Here is a 22,579-nt window from a genome sequence, read left to right as displayed (position 1 = left end):
AATCTCTGTGGATGAAATTATTTTCTGCTCTTTGTTGAAAAAAGTTCAGCACCTTGGCACTTCCCTGGGTTGTCCTTTCTAGTCTAAATAGCCTGTAATTTTCCACAGCCAAGGCTTTTTATAGACAATCGCATCTATCAAATCCATTTCCACTTTCCAGCCACTCTCTTTCAGCTGTATCCTTTAGCCCACCAATTATATTAATTTGTTTCACGCTTTCAAAGGAAATTAGATTTAGCCATTTCTAGTCTGTGATTTTGCTCCATGACACGAATGATGTAGTAAGGTCCAACGGTCGGCGAGAGTCTGGGCTATGAATTACCTCAGTCAGCCTTGGTATTTCAAAGAGCCAGAAACTGTAGCCCTCATAATTAGCAAATTTTGACATCTCTGCCACATGTTCAGTTTAAATAGTGGTGGAGGGATGGTCAGTTTGAAGTTTCAAAGCAGGGAACATTCCAGGAGCTCACTGCCAACTGCCAATTATAGAATTTTAGGTGGAGATGGTGAGGTGGATATGGATATGAAGGCAAATAATCTTTGTTCTTGTTTGCTTTAGTGTTCAGTAAGTTTAGCGTATAGTTGTTCCCAGACACTTTTGGATGATCAACCTTTCAACTAAAATAGCATGTCTGATTCTTTTAATCTTTGATCAGATTTTTCAATGAACAGTAATGCTATGTAGGTCTGAAAATGCATTGTAGGCTACTTACACTAGGACAATCCCTGAAATATTTGGTTAAGATGAATACTTTCCCCTTCTTTTTTCTGTATACTCAATCATATTCTCACTAATGTTTGCCCACTGTACACCTTAACTTGTAATATTTAACTAACTCTTGTTTATAACTCACTCATTGCCCTTAGTCAGTATTATGCTGCTGATGACTTAATCACTCCAAAAGAGCCGTGTGTAAAGTACACTTGGTGTTGGAATATTAGAAATACAGCCTGTAGCCTTTCCATCTGTACATGTTGGTGTTGGTAAAGCACAACAAGCTTCTAGCTACTTGAGCACCTGGAAACTGAGCTGAGCAAGGCCCCACCTTGCCTAAATGGGGAAACTGGAAAATGAATTTTAAAAACATTGCCTAGCTGTTCCAAATGTAGAAGTAGCTGTAATGGATGATGAATGACGGCAATGAAGAGGAAATGCTGAGTTAACCTGTGTGTTCAGAGGACAGAGGCACTGTACAGGGCGTTCTGTGACATCAGCTCAGCTTACACCATGGCCAGAGAGCTACCAGTGGAAAACTCCCCAGTCTCTCCCAATGAGGAGCTTCAGTGGAGTGTCTTTGGGGAATTCCATCGTCACAGGGCCCATTCTGGCCTCTGATGAGGTCATCCTATTCCTTACTGGGAGATGATCGGGGAGGACGAAGACGGCTTAAGGCAAATCCCATGAGGAATGCACTGCAACAATCTCACAGGAATGCTATGCTGCTGTGGCTGAAAATATGCCCTCTCTGAAGAACAGAAGGGAATCCAAACAGAAGGGAATCCATCATGGGGCGCTCCGCCCTCACTCCGCCCTCCAGTCAGAGGGAAACCTAGTCCAACTGAAGGCTCTCRATGCCAGTATAGCAACACGAGGGTGTCCATTTGCTAATGTGTTTATGTTATTATTGCAGTATTATTACGCACAACCACTGAAAACATTTTAATAATAGGAGAGAAAGCAATTGGGGGCTATAGCGTGTGACAGTAATCCATGAGTTTCCCCCTTCTCTAGAAGACTTACTATGAATACACTAAACTTGAACTAGGTTTTGTTTCTCGGCAGCAGAAACAGAAGCTCAGTTGTTATATGAATCATGAACAATATGTTTTACCCTAAAGGAAGTGAAAGCAGATTAGGAGGTGCTGTCACGCCCTGACCGTAGAAATCTTTTTATTCTCTATGTTTTGTTGGTCTGGGTGTGACTCGGGTGGTAAACTCTATGTTCTGTGTTTCTATGTTTTGGTCGGGTATGGTTCTCAATCAGGGACAGCTGTCTATCGTTGTCTCTGATTGGGAATCATACTTAGGCAGCTTTTTTTCCTTTTGTATTTTGTGGGTAGTTGTCTTTGTTAGTGGCCTGTATAGCCCTAGTAAGCTTCACGTTCGTTTTTGTTGTTTCTTGTTTTGTTGGCGACATGTATAATAAAGAAAAATGTACGCTATAATAAAGAAAAACCACGCTGCACCTTGGTCCGGTCATTTCCACGGCGATCGTGACAGGTGCGTCTTATAAAATGAATCCAAAGAACATCTGGGTAGGGTTACCGCAGTGGGGAACCGTGAGGGCCTTCTAGGCCTTAAGAGAAGGATATATAAAACATGTATATTTTGTTTAATAAAATTTTGTTAAAAAAATTATATTTAATCTTTTCAATAATTTTAATGATCATCTGATTTCATTTTTTCAGTTTGTGTTGGAAAGAGAAGGGTTAATACTGAAGAGAAAAATTATTCAATCAGGATTTTTCTGTGGTGGTCTCTGGGTAGAAAAATCTAGATAGCTCAGACAGCCATTGGCTAGGCCTTCAGAAGCTGGACAGAAGGCCTCTGCCATTCAACTGTATTAGAGCAGATTTTTGGAGTGGAATGAACCAATCACATTTTGACTTGCAATGGGTGGGACCGTTTAAAAAAAAAAGTGAGTTGTAGGTCAAACTCAAGATGAACTTTCAAACGTTTTAAAATTATCATCACCTGTAGTCTCTACGAATCTGAGAGCGGAAGACTATTCTCTCTTCTCTAACATGTAGGCTCACTTTTTATGAACAGTCCCATGAAAAGTCAGACTGTTGAATACATTTAATTTGAACATACTTTACCTATTGTCCTCTGATTTTGTCCTTACGCAGGAAATAATCTGAGATCAAAAAGAATATCCACAGATACGTCGGTTTGTATTTCCGGTTTGTATTTTCAATGCTGACGCAATTCGCACGCAACTTGCACAATATGTCTACAATTTAACCGAGGTACAGACCAAACATTGTCCCATGCAATCAACTGGCAAATTTCACAAGCACTTCCAGCTGTTTGCAAGGGAACGTGCTTTGGTCGACAACGTTCGGTTACATTCGGCTATCGTTAGCATATTGTGCATCACTGAAATGCATCAAAATACAAGCAACAGAACGTACCGGGCCGCAAAAAGGTAAACACTTTCCTGTGGTTACCCTATCTCCACTTCCTACTGCTAAAAGGACCAACAACATGGACAACCAGTAAAGTACATTTAAACATCATTTTTTGCGTCTTTTTTATAGCGACATCTTTCAGACTGATATCCATGGAGAAACCATGGTAACAGTCTGATGTTTAGAGAACATAATCTGGTGAGTGGCACTGTTTTTATTGCAGCTCACTTGCTGTAGCTACAGTGCCGTCGGAACGTATTCAGACCCCTTGACTTTTCCACATTTTGTTACATTACAGCCTTTTTCTAAAATGTGTTATATAAAATCTACACACAATACCGCATAATGACAACGCGAAAACAAGTTTTTAGACATTTTTACATAAGTATTCAGACCCTTTCCTACATATTTTTTGTCATTCATGGTGGAATTCAGGATAATGTTCATATTAAAGGGAAAAGGAAATACTAGATGGTAAAATGGTAATAAGCTTTGACTAGTACGCTACATGTTTTCTTACAAGTTTATGTCTATAATTGATCAAGATAATTTTTCAGTTGTTTAAAAATCACATATTTCTGTATACTGTGGAGAGCTGGCACGGCTTGTCAAAGACATTCCATTATTAGAAGGCAATTGTCATTACTTTTCCTCATATCATTGATAAGACAGTACAACCGGCCGTGATCGGGAGTCCCATAGGGCGGCGCAAAATTGGCCCAGCGTTGTCCGGGTTAGGGGAGGGTTTGGCCATGGGGGCTTTACTTGGCTCATCGCGCTCTAACGACTCCTTGTGGCGGGCTGGGCTCCTGCAGGCTGAACTCTGTAGTCAGTTGAACGGTGTTTCCTCCGACACAATGGTGTGGCTGGATTAAGTGGGCGGGTGGTAAGAAGCGCGGTTAGGCGGGTCATGTTTTGGAGGACGCATGACTCGACTTTCGCCTCCCGAGCCAGTTGGGGAATTGCAGCGATGAGACAACATCGAAAATGGGGGTAAAGAAAATTGCAATTATAATATAGAAAGCTCCCGGGTATTAGAGTAAACTCTTAAAACTTAGCCTAAACGTTGGCGCGCATTGTAGCTCAATGAATATAGAATGTTTCAGCAAATGATTGGGAAACCTTCCTCTACAGCTCCAAATCTGACAAGCTAGGCTAGCTCCCGTTGAAACAACGATGCCGTACACTCTCCACAGCAGGCAAATTCAGGTAGATAGTTAGATCGAGTTCTTCAGATAGATAGATGTAAAAGTTCAAGCTCATCAACATAGTGTCCGTCTCTCTTCTCCTCTCATAGCTTGAGCAGAATCACCCATTTGAGTGACTCAAAAGTCCCATGCAACAGCAATCCCAGAGTWAAAAATTAAAAAGGCTTCTTTTTGGCTAAACTAAACCACTTTAATTAAGTTCAGGTCAAAATAATGAATAGGATGGCCCATTAAAGAATTCAACCAACTTTGATTCTTGAATGATTGACGTGTAGTTTCTTGAAGTTTACACATGAAAGTAACACAAGGGAAAGGGGAAAGGAAAAGGGGGGGTTCCTAGTCAGTTGTCAAACTGAATGTATTCAACTGAAATGTGTCTTCCGCATTGAACCCAACCCCTCTGAATCAGAGAGGTGCAGGGGGCTGCCTTAATCGACATCCACAAGTGTTTGATGCACTGCAAAACAACATAGGCTCAACAACTAAAGCTGCTGTAAACATAGTGTTTCTAATACATGGTTTTAACTGTGTATTACACACATCAATTGTCTGGAGGCAATATGAATTGCTTCTATCCAATTCCATGTGCATTTTACATGGTGTGTCTTTTCTGGAAGAGCACTAAAATTGCAATAATAAACATTGGAAAAATGAAAACAGATGGGTTTTAGACCACAGCACGTCCGATTCCATTTTAATCATAGATAAGATCTCTGGTTTGGTTACAAATACAATCATCACATAGATGGAATACCTCAGACAGAACATTTGTCATTTGAACACAGTCACGTAAGTTGCAGACAGAACAGGGTTGTGTACCAAATAGCAGCCTATTCCTTTTATGCTGCACTACATTTGACTAAGGCCCACAGGGCTCTGATGGGCAAGAGTAGTGCACTATGTAGAGACTGTCTCTTATACACATCTAGATGTGTATAAGAGACAGGCACTACATTTGACTAAGGCCCACAGGGCTCTGATGGGCAAGAGTAGTGCACTATGTAGAGATTAGGGTGCCATTTGGGACGAAGACTAGAAGTGGAAATGGAGAGAACTGGAATCACACTGCACAGACAATTACTCCTTGGCAGAATGTTTAATACACTGATGTAGCTAGCTATATGTGTTTGTTTTTTTTGTACTGGGAACAATGAACCACAACACCCTCCTCCGTTGAGGGAATGGGAAAGTGAATCACATGGTCAGGTCTGCTACATCCCACAGTGAAGCACATATCTAATGGGTACTTTATTTACACTGAATGTGGAATCCTTTCCATTGCGTCACCAGCTCTTGACCTTTGACCCTAGCTAACTTCTGCCTGTCACTCCAACATTAGCACCTCATCACTTATCCCAAATTGGACCCCAATTGCACCGCATGTGGAATGTTGAATTTGGAATACTTGCCATGCCTAAGCTTGAGTTTCAGACCCCTTTTAGCCACCATTGAAAACCAGAGAGCATGACATTAAAGGTTAACAGACCTTACAGTAGTTACCTATGCTCCATTGAGTGAGGAACGTCTTGGGGGGGAGAGAGAGAGAGAGAGAGCTAATGAGAGCTCCAGGACAACAGCCTAAGACAGGGAATCTGATGCTAACACACAGCTACGTCTTACCACACACAATTGTTGATTAAACACTGCCCTGTGGAGGGGAGTTCAGTTCATCCAACCCCTCAATGGAAAGCCACACCGCACTGTTATTGGTTCAGGAAATCGAGCGCATTTTCAAATAGGGCATTGCGATAAGCTGCTACTATTTGACATGATGGGGTTAAGGAACTGGCAGCCTCTGTTTGGCCACAAATGAATCTGTGTTGACAGACAGGGTACATTACCATCCCACACACTGTACGGCGAAAACGTCTCAGACAGTACAGACCCTGAGGAGCTCCTACTGTACTTTCTGTACAAACCACACTGGAAAAAAGGGAAAGACAGATGCTGCTAGTGAAGATTCCCATATAAGGCCACGCTTCCTCCCAGTCGGTGTGTACATGCAGTAATAGTATGTCTGCTGGCGCAGCCGCACATTCCTCCAGCTCTGAGTTTTCTCTGGGAGTTTTTCATTTCCGATTCGGTGGCTGGTGAGGAGCAGGGCTGCCTTTCATAAGACTGAGGTGGAGAGTCTGGGGCTTGTGTGATCGTTTCTTCAAAAATATACAAACCCCAGAGTCTAGCCGCTTTCCTGCAATCCTCAAGTCTGCTCAGTGTTTAGATACTGACGGAGCAAAATAGAATCCCACACCAGGAATGTAGTACAACTATGCTTTAAAGTCCATAGACTAAACCTTATTAGTGAGGTGAAAGCACATGGCTATAAAAAAGTATGCGATTAAAACCAGTGAATAGAACTGATGAGAGTCTGTTAACTAGACGGTGATGTGGTTTTATACTGTACAAACCCCCTTTATTAAGGACTTGTTGATTAAATCCCAATACCCATGACTTATTATACTTAGGAAGGCTATTGTATAATCTCATACAATACATAGCGTACATCTGTTTCTCTGTGCAGTATGTTATTTTCCAAATAGAAAAGCAGTCCTGAAGGTGTACAGAGGTTTTATAACGGTGAACTACACTACAGCCCTTCCTTTCATAATTAAATGCACATGCAATAATAGATATTTAAAGCCTTTGAAGTCACTAGTGTAAAATCTATGTGTGATGTGCTAAGAGAACAGAGAGGCAGCTATTCCCAATAACAGGGGAGGTTTACGGTCTCTCTCCGGGATACAACACAACCGCCGATTACACATAAAAGGGAAAGTTGAGGGATAGTGCCAAGAATGCACTTTTATTTTGATATGTGACAGCACTTTGGCCTCAGACAGGAGGAATGCGATATGTCAGGGAGAGCGAGTCTAGGAGGGGGGCAGGAAATTAGGAAAGAATGCCAAGAATGTCCATGTTTGTCCAGGACTCCATTCAGCCACTGGCACGTCACTGCAGCCCTGGGTGTATAAAGGCAGGGAGAGCTCCTAGCTTCAGACACAGAACAACTCCTCATCCAAGAGAGAGCTACAAGAGCAGCAGCAGCTCTACTACTGAAGCTAAACTCTAGCTTTAACCAAGAGAACTACGAGAACTTAACTGAGAAAGAACCAAAACCAGAAACTTCTTAACAACGAGATCGACTCGATCAGACGACAAGCTCCCTGACTACTCGCAAGAGACTAAGGAAGACTTTTGAAGAGCCTGAAGACTTATTTTTGTCTAAGATACTCAGAGAAAAACCCAGAAGAAAAGCAAAATGTCTGCTGGAATGAACATGAGGCTGATTTCTTTCTTCTGTCTCACTCTCTCCTACCTGGTAAGACCCTTTTACTGAGAATGTCAAGTTATATGGGAACTGTATTGCTGTGTCTATGCGCCATGTACCAGACAGACAGACACGAGCTATCAGCATGTCTAGCCTATTACAACAGCAGTTGAATTGTAAATATATATATTTTGTTAACACAGTTACAAAAGGCTGTATGATGCCCTAGCTCTTGGGGCTGATGAACTGTAACGTTAGTAGTAGTTGGGACCATGTGATCAGGGTCTAACCATACTCCTATCTCTTTGTCCCTTAGGCTGTGGCTCAGGAGTGCAGTGGGCAGTGTAGTTGTCCTGATGTGCCCCCTCAGTGTCCCCCTGGTGTGAGCCTGGTGCCCGATGCCTGCGGCTGCTGCAGGGTGTGTGCCAAGCAGATGGGCGAGCTTTGCACAGACAGGGACATGTGCGACCCCCACAAAGGACTCTTCTGTGACTTCGGCTCCCCCATCAACCGCCGCATAGGAGTCTGCACAGGTAAGTCACTCTCAACATGCTTCTTTGTCATTCTAATACACTGACTCTTTGATTATTTTCCTCTGCTGGTGTTTGTGTGACTGGAGATGTGACATTCTCTTCTCCTCTTCCCACAGCTAAGGGTGGCGCCACCTGTGTGATGGGTGGGATGGTGTACAGGAGTGGAGAATCCTTCCAGAGCAGCTGTAAATACCAGTGCACGTGCCTGGACGGTGCCGTGGGCTGTATTCCCCTGTGCAGCATGGACATCCGCCTGCCCAGCCCTGACTGCCCCATGCCCCGCCGCGTCAAAGTGCCCGAGAAGTGCTGCGAGGAGTGGGTGTGCGATGCCCCCCAAAACACAAACAGCTTTGTGGGCTCTGCTCTCGCTGGTGAGTTTCAGTCTTAGACACATACAGTAGCCTACATTCTAATGATGTAATCTGGTCAGCTTTTGAGTGTAGAGATAAAGAGTCTAATGTCACTTCCCCTTCTCTGCCTGCAGCTTACAGAGAGGAGGAGACCTACGGGCCTGACCCCTCCATGATGAGGGAGAACTGCCTGGTCCAGACCACTGAGTGGAGCGCCTGCTCTAAGACCTGCGGCCTGGGCATCTCTACCAAAGTAACCAACGACAACCGCGAGTGCCGCCTGGAGAAACAGTCCCGTCTGTGCATGGTCAGACCCTGCGAGTCCCACATGGAGCAGAGCATTAGGGTAAGCACATTCTTCAACCACTACCCAACCAACCCTTTCATTGCAATAGAAACACTTTGTCAAATCAAGAGGAAAGGAATGGTTACTAATTATTTTTTACGCTTTGCTCTTTCAGAAGGGAAAGAAATGCATCCGCACACCAAGAGTGTCCAAGCCCATGAAGTTTGAGATCTCTGGCTGCACCACCACCAAGTCCTACCGACCCAAGTTCTGCGGAGTGTGCACCGACGGTCGCTGCTGCACCCCCCACAGAACCACCACCCTGCCCATGGAGTTCAAGTGCCCCGACGGCCAGGTCATGAAGAAGCAGATGATGTTCATCAAGACCTGCGCGTGCCACTACAACTGCCCCGGCGAGAATGACATCTTCGAGTCCATGTACTACAAGAAGATGCTGGGAGACATGGCGTAAACAATTATGTCACCTAACAGCAAAAACAACCAATGACTCTTAACTTGAATCCAACAGATATCCATCTCATCTCGCAGCACAGCATTTGTTTGTCTTTTGGGTTGTAATTTTCAAATTGTGTATTTTGTACAAGGACAGAAACATATATGTGTATATTCAATGTATATGTATGAGTGTATTGATGGATGTTTAGGGCCACTTGCCCTAATGAAAGACAGGGGGCTGCTCTGCTGCCCGAAATAGAATACTTACTGCACTATAGTTCTACTATGTGACAACCTATGTTGTTGTCACTAATTGGCTAATGCCATGTTCCCCTCCCCCTAAACTGTGGCGGGCACCTAATTAACTGGACTGTGTCTAACCTCTGAGCACTTGCAGTAACGAAGGGTGAAGACTTTCAACCCCAGTACGGAAACTTAAATCCTTAACCCACCAGAGTACTAGTTGAACGTGCCCTTGTGTATAGCTCACTGTTTGCAGATCCTAACTGTTGCAGTGCTAACGACAGGTCATGGTTCAGCCCATGCTGAAAAATAGCCGTCCTTCCAGACAAGGAGCGTAGTGTGCATGCTTTGAGGGTTTGCCACAGCACTGAGAAAAGAGGTATTTGACTTTGACTGACTGATTCAGGTTGCAAGGAAGGAATCAGTTTTTTGTCAACAAAAAAAGAGACTGGATGATTTGTAGCTTCATTCCTTTTTATATGTATTATTGATGCTGTAAATATTGTACATATTATTGTACAGTTTGAGTTAATTTAAAGTTTTAAAAAGTTTGTTTTGTTTTTCTCTTCCTTCAATATGTTTATTGATAGCTTATTTGCTGGGTTTGACAGTTTTGTGTACTATTTTATTGAGAAGTGTGACAAAAAAGTTACATGTTTTCACTTTTGTAGTTTGGAATAAAATATATTTTTTATATAAACATGTCTTCCTTTCTTTGTTTTACTCTTTCGGCTTTAAAAGTAGCCTACCCTACAGAACTGAATCTACTCACACCCAGATGATATCCAAAAGTTCACCATATGAAATCAGCCACTAATAAGTTAGCACATGTTTACAAAGCAGTTAGGTGTTCCCACTTTCAGTTCAACAACAGCTGTCAGGCCACTGAAATTCCACTCATTGGATTGTGTGCGGTCCAGGTCCATGCTCTGTCAGACCACCCAGTCTCTAGTAAGGTGTAGTCTATGTGTCACTTTTTAGCCACAAACACCAGCAGAAAACTGCCAGCCCATCCAACAAAACATTTTTCTAAAGTCCTCTATTCTCTTCCCTGTGATGCGTGGATGGAGCGCTGTGCTGCCTGTCCATTTACACACTAACCAGACTGCAGACTAAGGAAACATACTCTGGCAGCGTCTGAGGGAAAGAGCAGTCTAACTGGCAGCCTTGTGCTTTAACACTCACTATCAGTGTCCCACCACTGGGAAAACTCACACCACACTGAACTAGGCCTGGTTCAACATCAAAGACAACACAGACAAATATGTGATGGGGATCGGGAAACGGGACGTACCTCATACCAAAGGATAAACCACAAAAATGTATACAGTAATTGGCTGATTAACACAGTGAAAATCCTTTTCCTGTCACTGAGTAGCAGAGTCGTTGGTTGCTTTCCAGACAAAATGAAAGAACCGTTGGATCTAAAACCTGTAACTCTCCACAAAGAGCTCTTTTCATCTGCTTTTTTTTCCTCAAAAGTCTTGACTGCATTTAGACTTAGTCTGGCTTGTGTTGTTGTTGGGGGGGTGACTACAGTGTGAGACATTCATATCAACAATATAGTGTGATATGTCTAATTAATGATATTGAGGAGGCTTTAACTAGCTGAATGTGCCTCTGAAGCTAAACAGGGTTGGTCCTGGTCAGTCCCTGGATGGGAGACCAGATGCTGCTGGAAGTGGTGTTAGAGGGCCAGTAGATGGCACTCTTTCCTCTGATCTAAAAATATATATATATCCCAATGCCCCAGGGCAGTGACAGGGGACATTACCCCGTGTAGGGTACCGTCCTTCGGATGGGACGTTAAACGGCTGTCGTGACTCTCTGTGGTCACTTATACTAAGAGTAGGGGTATTAACCCTAGTGGCCTGGCTAAATTCCCAATAAGGCCCTCATGCCACCTAATCATCCCCAGCTTCCAATTGGCTCATTCATCGCCACATCCTCTCCCCTGTAACTATTCCCCAGGTCGTTTCTGTAAATGAGAATGTGTTCTCAGTCAACATACCTGGTAAAATAAGGGTTAAATAAATTACTTTGAGAACATAGGCTACTTAGATGATCAGATATCACAAATCAGGCCAGATGTATACAACTGGTCACTGGTTGATAAGTGAAAGTACACATATCCCTTTAATTGTACCTCATGATTTGAATAAAGCGCTTCACCTGTAGTAAACGTTATCCCTCCAGAACGATCTTCCTTGTAGCGCTCTAAACGCTCATGCCTTCTACACTTCCTTTATTGTCCTGCATGCTGCGTTTAGAATGAACCTGTACTGCCCCCCAGTGTCTATTCAATGACCTGGTGTTTTCACATAAACACATGTAAAGTTCTTGAGTTATTGTCTCGGTTGTGTTGATGACAGAGTCAACCGTTGTAATAAAATGCTACCACCGAACTGTTTTGTCTCAAGGGTCTCTTTGAAGCTAAATGTAACTAAGGTAGCAACATTTGACAGGGGAGCTATTTTAAAATCATATAATAGTACCAAACCGGTAGGCTACTCTGACCACAAGGGGTCCCCCTCTGCCTACATGAGGGTCTGGTATGAGGAAGAAACTAGTCTCTGGGGAAATTGAGTTGCAGGGAAATAAAGTATTTCACGAAATGTAATACAAAACCAAGTTTGTTTATTTGTTGCTCGAGGGGGACCCCTTGAGGGAATTGCAGGTTGAAATTAATTGTTATTATACATTCATTACCAGTTGTGTTATATTCCATAAGCTATTGGAATTTATATCAAATCTAGGTAGGCCTACTAACACATAAAAACATATATGCCTACACATAGAGACATCTGAAATCTAGCGTAGGGCAGGCAGGCTATAACAAAGTATCATTTCACAGCCACTGTGCCTCCGCCACAGAACTACATACAGCTATAACCAAACCAAACCTTTTCAGTCCAAAATGAGCCAATAGATGGCGGCAGCATTCAGGAACCAAAACATTGGGAGGCCTTATTGAAGAGTGACATTAGGTTACCCACAGAAACTGGCCAACCTTTGCAAAATGTACAAATACAAAAGGGTCACATGCTTGGAAATGTTTTCAATGTATATAGTTGAGATTATTGAATAGGTTATCTATACAATCTATAGATAGTCCATATCATGGTAAGAGTCCTTGGGAGCCAAGTGGTTGCTCTACAGATCACAGTGTTATGAAGCCTCTGGAACCTGTTTGTGATTTATGTATTAGCCTAAACATCAAAAACTTTCATCTGAGTTATAGGCCTATATCCATTCTGAGATAAGTTGCAAATCATTGAAACCCTGCATGCTGTAAACAGCTCTTGTAGCGTTTAATACTATTATTAGATAACGTAACATGTAGGTTTCAGGTCACGTGATGTAAATTGGGAATTTCCCAAAATGATGAATAGGGCCTATTCTCCAAAGCTCGGGACAAAAGGGTAAGGGCAACATGTACAGTACCAGTCAAAAGTTTGGACACACCAAGTCATTCCAGGATATTTCTTTATTTTTAATATTTTCTACATTGTAGAATAATAGAATCATGTAGTAACCAAAAAAGTGTTAAACAAATCAAAATATATATTATATTTTAGATTCCTCAAAGGAGCCACCCTTTGCCTTGATGACAGCTTTGCATACGCTTGGCATTCTCTCAACCAGCTTCGTGAGGTAGTCACCTGGAATGCATTTCAATTAACAGGTGTGCATTGTTAAAAGTTAATTTGTGGAATTTCTTTCCTTCTCAATGCATTTGAGCCAATCAGTTGTGTTGTGACAATGTATGGGTGGTATACAGAAGATAGCCCTATTTGGTAAAAGACCAAGTCCATATTATGGCAAGAACAGCTCAAATAAGCAAAGAGAAATGACACTCCATCATTACTTTAAGACATGAAGGTCAGTCAATACAAAAAAATTCAAGAACTTTGAAAGTTTCTTCAAGTGCAGTGCAAACCATCAAGCGCTATGATGACACTGGCTCTCATGAGGACCACCACAGGAAAGGAAGACCCAGAGTTACCTCTGCTGCAGAGGATAAGTTCATTAGAGTTACCAGCCTCCGAAATTGCAGTCCAAATAAATGCTTCACAAAGTTCAAGTAACAGACACATCTCAACATCAACTGTTCAGAGGACAGTGCGTGAATCAGGCCTTCATGGTCGAATTGCTGGATATCATAAGGTGAATGCACCAATTTGTAAGTCGCTCTGGATAAGAGCGTCTGCTAAATGACTTAAATGTAAATGTTAAATGTAAGAAGAAAAAAACACTACTAAAGGACATCAATAAGAAGCAGAGACTTGCTTAGGCCAAGAAACACGAGCAATGGGCATTAGACTGGAGGAAATCTGTCCATTGGTCTGATGAGTCCAAATTTGAGATTTTTGGTTCCATCTACAGTGTCTTTGTGAGGAACAGAGTAGGTGAACCGATGATATCTGCATGTGTGGTTCCCACCGTGAAGCATGGAGGAGGAGGTGTGATGGTGTTGGGGTGCTTTGCTGGTGATACTGTCTGTGATTTATTTAGAATTCAAGGCACACTTAACCAGCATGGCTACCACAGCATTCTGCAGCTAAACGCCATCCCAACTGTTTTGCGCTTAGTGGGACTATCATTTGTTTTTCAACAGGACAATGACCCAACACACCTCCAGGCTGTGTAAGAGCTATTTGACCAATAAGGAGAGTGATGGAGTGCTAGATCAGATGACCTGGCCTCCACAATCACCCGACCTCAACCCAATTGAGATGGTTTGAGATGAGTTGGACCGCAGAGTGAAGGAAAAGCAGCCAACAAGTGCTCAGCATATGTGGGAAATTCTTCAAGACTTTTGGAAAAATATTCCAGGTGAAGCTGGTTGAGAGAATGCCAAGAGTGTGTAAAGCTGTCATCAAGGCAAAGGGTGACTACTTTGAAGAATCTCAAATATAACATATTTTTTGATTTGTTTAACACATTTTTGGTTACTACATGATTCCATATGTGTTATTTCATAGTGTTGATGTATTCACTATTATTCTACTGTAACGGCTTTCGTTGGTGGAAGGAGAGGAGGACCAAAATGCAGCGTGGTACGTATCCATAATATCGTTTAATCGAGAATGAATACAAAATGAACAAGAGAATAAATGAAAACCGACACAGTCCCGTATGGTGCAAACACTGAAACGGAAAATAACTACCCACAACCCATAGTGGGAAAACAGGCTACCTAAGTATGATTCTCAATCAGAGACAACGATCGACACCTGCCTCTGATTGAGAACCATACTAGGCCAAACACATAGAAATATAACACACAGAACAAAACATAGAATAACAACATAGAATGCCCACCCCAACTCACGCCCTGACCAAACTAAAATAAAGACATAAAAAAGGAACTAAGGTCAGAACTTGACGTCTACAATGTAGAAAATCGTAAAAATAAAGAAAAACCCTGGAATTAGTAGGTGTGTCCAAACTTTTGATTGGTACTGTATGACCATGTTGTTGTCTCTTTAAAGCCACACTGTACATACCATCAAAGAGTGGGCCACCAACAAAACATAAACAATGGAGCAAGTGTAATGTTCACATACAATACAAATACTGTAGCACTTGACTATTGTGATGTACCTCGCCTGGTTCACCAACTACTTCTCAGATAGAGTTCAGTGTGTCAAATCGAAGGGCCTGTTGTCCGGACCTCTGGCAGTCTCTATGGGGGTACCACAGGGTTCAATTCTCGGGCCGACGCTTTTCTCTGTATATATCAACGATGTCGCTCTTGCTGCGGGTGATTCCCTGATCCACCTCTATGCAGACGACACCATTCTGTATACATCTGGCCCTTCTTTGGACACTGTGTTAATAAACCTCCAAATGAGCTTCAATGCCATACAACACTCCTTCCATGAACTCCAACTGCTCTTAAACACTAGTAAAACGAAATGCATGCTCTTCAACCGATCGCTGCCCTCACCCGCCCGCCCGACTAGCATCACTACTCTGGACGGTTCTGACTTAGAATATGTGGACAACTACAAATACCTAGGTGTCTGGCTAGACTGTAAACTCTCCTTCCAGACTCACATTAAACATCTCCAATCCAATATCAAATCTAGAATCGGCTTCCTATTTCGCAACAAAGCCTCCTTCACTCACGCCGCCAAACATACCCTTGTAAAACTGACTATCCTACCGATCCTCGACTTTGGCGGTGTCATTTACAAAATAGCCTCCAACACTCTACTGAGCAAACTGGATGCAGTCTATCACAGTGCCATCCGTTTTGTCACCAAAGCCCCATATACTACCTACCACTGCGACCTGTATGCTCTCGTCAGCTGGCCCTCGCTACATTTTCGTCGCCAGACCCACTGGCTCCAGGTCATCTATAAGTCTTTGCTAGGTAAAGCTCTGCCTTATCTCAGCTCACTGGTCACGATAACAACACCCACCCATAGCACGCGCTCCTGCAGGTATATCTCATTTGTCATCCCCAAGGCCAACACCTAATTTGGCCTCCTTTCCTTCCAGTTCTCTGCTGCCAATGACTGTAACGAATTGCAAAAATCACTGAAGTTGGAGACTTATATCTCCGTCACTAACTTTAAACATCAGCTATCTGAGCAGTTAACCGATTGCTGCAGCTGTACACAGCCCATCTGTAAATAGCCCCTCCAATCTACCTACCTCATCCCCATATTGTTTTTATTTACTTTTTTGCTCTTTTGCACACCAGTATTTCTACTTGCTCATCATCCTCTGCATATCTATCACTCCAGTGTTAATTTGCTAAATAGTAATTACTTCGCTACTATGGCCTGTTTTCTGCCTTACCTCCTCATGCCATTTGCACACACTGTATATAGACTTTTTTCTATTGTGTTATTCACTGTACGTTTGTCTATTCCATGTGTAACTCTGTTGTTGTTTGTGTCGCACTGCTTTGCTTTATCTTGGCCAGGTTGCAGTTGTAAATGAGAACTTGTTCTCAACTGGCCTACCTGGTTAAATAAAGGTGAAATAAATAAAACAAATTAAACAGTAATGACATCCCATGAGAACAGCATTGTGCTTGTTTTATGATTTGAAACTACAATTTGTTTACAGTACCCATATGACAACAAAAACATGAACAATTGATGGATGACAACTGAATATAGTTAGGGTAGGCCTATTTTTAATGTACCTCCAATTCAGAGAAGGCTGGTGGGAGGAGCGATAGGAGGACGGGCTCATTGTAATGGTTTTAATGGAATCAATGGAATGGAGTCAAACAAGTTGTTTCCATTACGTTTTTTATGTGTTTTGCACCATTCCATTCATTCCATTATAATGAGCCCGTCCTCCAATAGCTCCTCCCACCAGTATGATTCATTAGTTAAAATTACTGGAAATGTTTTCTTACTGGAAAATAGCAGACTGTCGCTTTAAGGGGAAATACGCTCCAACTGAAATACGCTCCAACTCCAAATATGGTCATGTCAACGCCCCGTAAACAAGGCTCAACCGCCAGCTAGTGTGCATGAGCCTMTGCAGGAAAGATAGTAGTGGAAATAGGGTAGGGTCCAGGGACTGGACATAATATTCGCATTGGTATTCATTATTCTATGGGCATGGTTTCTAGATGATAGGCTATTGTTTGGGCGTCTGCACAGATTTGGACAACAACTCAGATCTGATTTCTAGGACGATGGATCAACCGAAAACAAGCTCATGGGGGATTTGTAACGATTGAAACCTGTGTTAGTGCGCAACTTCGGAAACTATGTGGAGTCGATCTGGCGTCGCGCAAGAATGTCGCAATTGAGTGGTAACTGTTACTTTCCATAGGATCGTTAGCTGTATATGAGTAGCCTATGTGTCGTGACTTCACAGTAACGGTGTCTTTCAATGGTGGTAATACGCACTATCTTGGTTCATGATCATTGCAGATTGCACAATTTCATGCGAAACCAGGAATGAATTTACAGGAGGTTGACCCATATCACCAGACTGTTGTTTACCTGTGTTGAAATACCTTCAAATAGTTTGGACATTTTCCTTGCGTGCCTTTTGCATAGAATGTCTGTGAGGAAACGTGCGTAATGTTGACTTTGGGTGTATGGAGATGTTGGGCAACTGAGCATCCATAACAACACAGAGGGATTGTCAACCAAAACAGACTTTGAAAAACAATGAGTCAAGATGAAGGGATATCCTTGTCGGTCCCCTCTTCTAGTCCTGGCTCGAACACAGAGGGTGCCCGCGGGGGATCTGCTGGCTCCCGGGAAGAGAGAGGCTGCGGTGACCCCATCCCCGCCGCCGGGACATTCTGGCACGACTCTGTGGTCAGCGGAAGCATCAGTCCGAGTATCCTGAGCTGTCCAATCGACAGTGGCTGCTTGTTGTCTACGGGGAAATGTAAAAGCAGGGCCGTCACGGTGGCATATGTCGTCAACAGCGAGCTCACTCAACTGCACGCCGCAGAGAACATGGCCCTGCATTGCTTGAAAGACGCGTGCGAGTCCGTGGGAAGTCAACTAGAAATCATACACTTTGGAAAGATCGACTTTGGGGAGACGTGTGTGCTTGACCAGTTCTATAATGCAGGTAAGAGGTGATGATGACATGCAGAGTGCATGAGATGGGTTATTGAATATGTTGCCCTCAAACTATCAGAACCAAACCATATTTACTTTTGTCACTGTCTTTTCATCTAAATCAAACCCCAGACATCAAATCCCAGCCTTCAACACATGACATAGGGGATATTCATATACGTCAAACGTTTTAGAACACCTACTCATTCAAGGGATTTTCTTTATTTGTACTATTTTCTACATTGTAGAATAATATTGAAGATATCAAAACTATGAAATAACACATATGGAATCATGTAGTAACCAAAAAAGTGTTAAACAAATCAAAATATATTCTATATATGAGATTCTTCAAATAGCCACTCTTTGCCTTGATGTCAGCTTTGCACACTCTTGAATGAGTAGGTGTTCTAAAACTTTTGACCGGTAGTGTATTTACCAAAGGTATAACAGGTTCACTACTGTTCTTTAAACATTCCTGTGGGTGGGAATTGGGCTACGGTGCACATTCATCCACATGCCACACCACTTGCTCTAATGGGGCTTCCATGGTGGTTACCATGAGCAGCACACAGAAAACTGCAGATAACATTTTTACATGTCATGGCTTAAAAGCCTTACATTAACCTCCACAGTTGGCATATTTCTTTCCACTACATAGCCTATAGCCTACCCATTTGTGTTCATCTGGAACACATAGAGCACTGAATAGTCTCAATGGGGGAATGCCTCATTTGCTCCACAAATGTGCCTCCAGAAGTGAGCCTGAGCGTCATGGATTGTTCTGCTAAGTATGAGCAGGGGTTTGAGTTTCCATTAGACTCCAGAAGTGAACTGAACCTTTTGACTAAAGCACTTTTCCTCCATTGCCCATATATCTAAAAATGTTCCCTTAATCCCAAATGGAAATGTGTTGTGGGGTTTCTTAAAAGTCAGATTTTCAAAATGAGTATTACTGTGTGTTTGCAAGGATCACTCCTTCATATGAATAGCAGCTGATGACCTGGATTTTGTATCGTGGTCGATTTTATGGTCCACTGTACGGTCAACTATAACGCTATTTGCCAACCCTCAAGGTTTGAAATATAGGATGGGAGATGATGAGGGAAACACTATAAAGTATTCAAACCATGTTGCAGAGAAATTGAAGTTGTATAGTTGCGGCCAGATATATTGGCACCCTTGCACTTTTTTGAATAGATAATTCCCTATTTCTTCTCAAATCAATTGAAATAATTATATATTTTTTTGTCTCCACACTAGAGGTCGACCGATTATGATTTTTCAACGCCGATACCGATACCGATTATTGGAGGACCAAAAAACCGATTATGATTTTTATTTATTTATTTGTAATAATGACAATTACAACAATACTGAATGAACACTTATTTTATAATACATCAATAAAATAAATTTAGCCTCAAATAAATAATGAAACATGTTCAATTTGGTTTAAATAATGCAAAAACAAAGTGTTGGAGAAGAAAGTAAAAGTGCAATATGTGCCATGTAAGAAAGCTAACGTTTAAGTTCCTTGCTCAGAACATGAGAACATATGAAAGCTGGTGGTTCCTTTTAACATGAGTCTTCAATATTCCCAGGTAAGAAATTTTAGGTTGTAGTTATTATAGGAATTATAGGATTATTTCTCTCTATACGATTTGTATTTCATATACCTTTGACTATTGGATGTTCTTATAGGCACTTTAGTATTGCCAGTGTAACAGTATAGCTTCCGTCCCTCTCCTCGCTCCTACCTGGGCTCGAACCAGGAACACATCGACAACAGCCACCCTCGAAGCAGCGTTACCCATGCAGAGCAAGGGGAACAACTACTACAAGTCTCAGAGCGAGTGACGTTTGAAACGCTATATACGCACACCCCGCTAACTAGCTATCCATTTCACATCGGTTACACCAGCCTAATCTCGGGAGTTGATGGGCTTGAAGTCATAAACAGCGCAATGCTTGAAGCACAGCGACGAGCTGCTGGCAAAACGCACGAAAGTGCTGTTTGAATGAATGCTTATAAGCCTGCTGGTGCCTACCATCGCTCAGTCAGACTACTCTATCAAATCATAGACTTAATTATAACATAATAACACACAGAAATACGAGCCTTAGGTCATTAATATGGTKGAATCCGGAAACTATCATCTCGAAAACAAAACGTTTATTCTTTCAGTGAAATACGGAACCGTTCCGTATTTTATCTAACGGGTGGCATCCATAAGTCTAAATATTCCTGTTACATTGCACAACCTTCAATGTTATGTCATAATTACGTAAAATTCTGGCAAATTAGTTCGCAACGAGCCAGGCGGCACAAACTGTTACATATACCCTGACTCTGCGTGCAATGAACGCAAGAGAAGTGACACAATTTCACCTGGTTAATATTGCCTGCTAACCTGGATTTCTTTTAGCTAAATATGCAGGTTTAAAAATATATACTTCTGTGTATTGATTTTAAGAAAGGCATTGATGTTTATGGTTAGGTACAGTCGTGCAACGATTGTGCTCTTTTCGCAAATGCGCTTTTGTTAAATCATCCCCCGTTTGGCGAAGTTGGCTGTCTTTGTTAGGAAGAAATAGTCTTCACACAGTTTGCAATGAGCTAGGCGGTCCAAACTACTGCATATACCCTGACTCTGTTGCAAGAGAAYWGACACCATTTTTCCTAGTTAAAAGAAATTCATGTTAGCAGGCAATATTAACTAAATATGCAGGTTTAAAAATATATACTTGTGTATTGATTTTAAGAAAGGCATTGATGTTTATGGTTAGGTACATGTTGGAGCAACGACAGTCCTTTTTCACGATTGCCACCGCATCGATTATATGCAACGCAGAACACGCTAGATAAACTAGTAATATCATCAACCATGTGTAGTTAACTAGTGATTATGATTGATTGATTGATTGTTTTTTATAAGATAAGTTTAATGCTAGCTAGCAACTTACCTTGGCTTCTTACTGCATTCGCGTAACAGGCAGGCTCCTCGTGGAGTGCAATGTAATCAAGTGGTTAGAGCGTTGGACTAGTTAACCGTAAGGTTGCAAGATTGAATCCCCTTGCTGACAAAGTAAAAATCTGCCGTTCTGCCCCTGAACAAGGCAGTTAACCCACTGTTCCTAGGCCGTCATTGAAAATAAGAATGTGTTCTTAACTGACTTGCCTAGTTAAATAAAGGAGTAAAAAATAATAATAATATATGGGCCAAATCGATATTTCCGAATGTTATGAAAACTTGAAATCGGCCCGAACTAATCGGCCATTCCGATTAATCGGTCGACCTCTACTCCACACCTTGTTATTGGATTTTCAACATTGCAGAACCATTTTTTTTTTTGTAAAGACATGGCATGGATAAGATTATTGGCACCCCGGAGCTAGTACTTGGTTGCAAAGCCTTTGGCCAAAATAACTGCCAACAAATGCTTATTGTAGCCATCAATGAACTTGCTGCACATTTCTACTGGCTATTTGACCCACTCTTCAGCAGAAAACTGCTCTATTACTTCCCTCCACCGACTGCTGTTTTCACCGTAGGTTAAGGATGTGATTCCGATCTGTGCTCTTTGCTGACCAACAGTCTTTTTTCCCCCTCTTGGACCATTCCAGGGTGCTTCGATCTGCGTTTGGGGTTGTTGACTTGCTGGAAAACACACGACCATCAACAGATACAATGTTTTTGGACACCGGGTTGAACATTGCACTCTGAAACACCTTGATAATCTCCTGATTTCATGATGTCTTGCACACATGTAATGCCCCCAGTACAAGAGGCAGAAAAGCAACCTCACAGCATTATCAAACCTTCCCCATGTTTGATTTTAGGGTGGGTGTTCTTTTCGTTGAATGCTTCATTTGGTCATTGGTAAATATAGGAGACCCCACTGCTGAAAGAGACACAATAAAGCCTGATTGAACTTCTCAGAAACCCACCGAAACAAACCTAAATCCTGGGGGAAATGTGGACCAATGACCAATGAAACAAAATTATAGCTCTTTGGCAATACAGATCAGCACTGTGTTTACTGATGACCAAATGAAGTATTCAATGAAAAGAACAATCAAATATTTGGAAGGCTTGATAATGCTGTGGGGTTGCTTTGCTGCTCTGGTACTGAGGGCATTGAACTTACGCAAGGCATCATGAAACAGAAGATGATTAGGTGTTTTGGAGTCCAATGTTAAACCTAGTGTCCAAAAACATGGGGAACCATTAAAGGTTGTTGGTCTTCCAGCGGGACAACAACCCAAAACACACATCAAAAAGCACACAGAAATGGTTCAAGAAGACATTTTTTTATTTGAGTCACTTAGCAGATGTTCTTATCTGAATTACAGGAGCAATTATGGTTAAATGCCTTGCTCAAAGGCACATCGACAGATTCTTCACCTAGTCAGCTCTGGGATTCAAACCTTTCAGTTACTGGCCCAAATCTCTTACCTGCTAGGCTATCTGCTGCCCCAGAGGAGATGCTGGAATGTTCTGGAGTGGCCAGCAAAGAGTCTAAATCTGAAACACATCCAAA

General features: G+C 42.1%; 2 protein-coding genes across 2 annotated transcripts in view; both read left to right on the top strand.

Annotated features, from left to right (window-relative positions):
* The first annotated feature begins 7,343 nt into the window (after positions 1-7,343).
* LOC111973169 (CCN family member 2-like) lies at positions 7,344-9,854 on the top strand. The gene is made up of 5 exons (XM_024000429.2): positions 7,344-7,659; positions 7,925-8,141; positions 8,258-8,512; positions 8,626-8,837; positions 8,953-9,854. The coding sequence occupies exons 1-5, from the start codon at positions 7,600-7,602 to the stop codon at positions 9,247-9,249; spliced, it is 1,041 nt and encodes a 346-aa protein (XP_023856197.1). The 5' UTR covers positions 7,344-7,599; the 3' UTR covers positions 9,250-9,854.
* Positions 9,855-16,972: 7,118 nt separating this feature from the next.
* LOC111973164 (mitogen-activated protein kinase kinase kinase 5-like) overlaps positions 16,973-22,579 on the top strand; it is a 72,314-nt gene continuing 66,707 nt past the window's right edge. Inside the window, exon 1 of the mRNA XM_024000420.2 lies at positions 16,973-18,044. Within this exon, the coding sequence (XP_023856188.1) occupies positions 17,630-18,044 (415 nt within the window). The 5' untranslated portion in view covers positions 16,973-17,629. The remainder of the gene's footprint in view (positions 18,045-22,579) is intronic.

Source organism: Salvelinus sp. IW2-2015, linkage group LG14 (assembly GCF_002910315.2).
Source record: "Salvelinus sp. IW2-2015 linkage group LG14, ASM291031v2, whole genome shotgun sequence".
NCBI lineage: Eukaryota > Metazoa > Chordata > Actinopteri > Salmoniformes > Salmonidae > Salvelinus > Salvelinus sp. IW2-2015.
The sequence above is the reverse complement of the archived record's forward strand: the minus strand, read 5'-3'. Positions and strand labels throughout refer to the sequence as shown.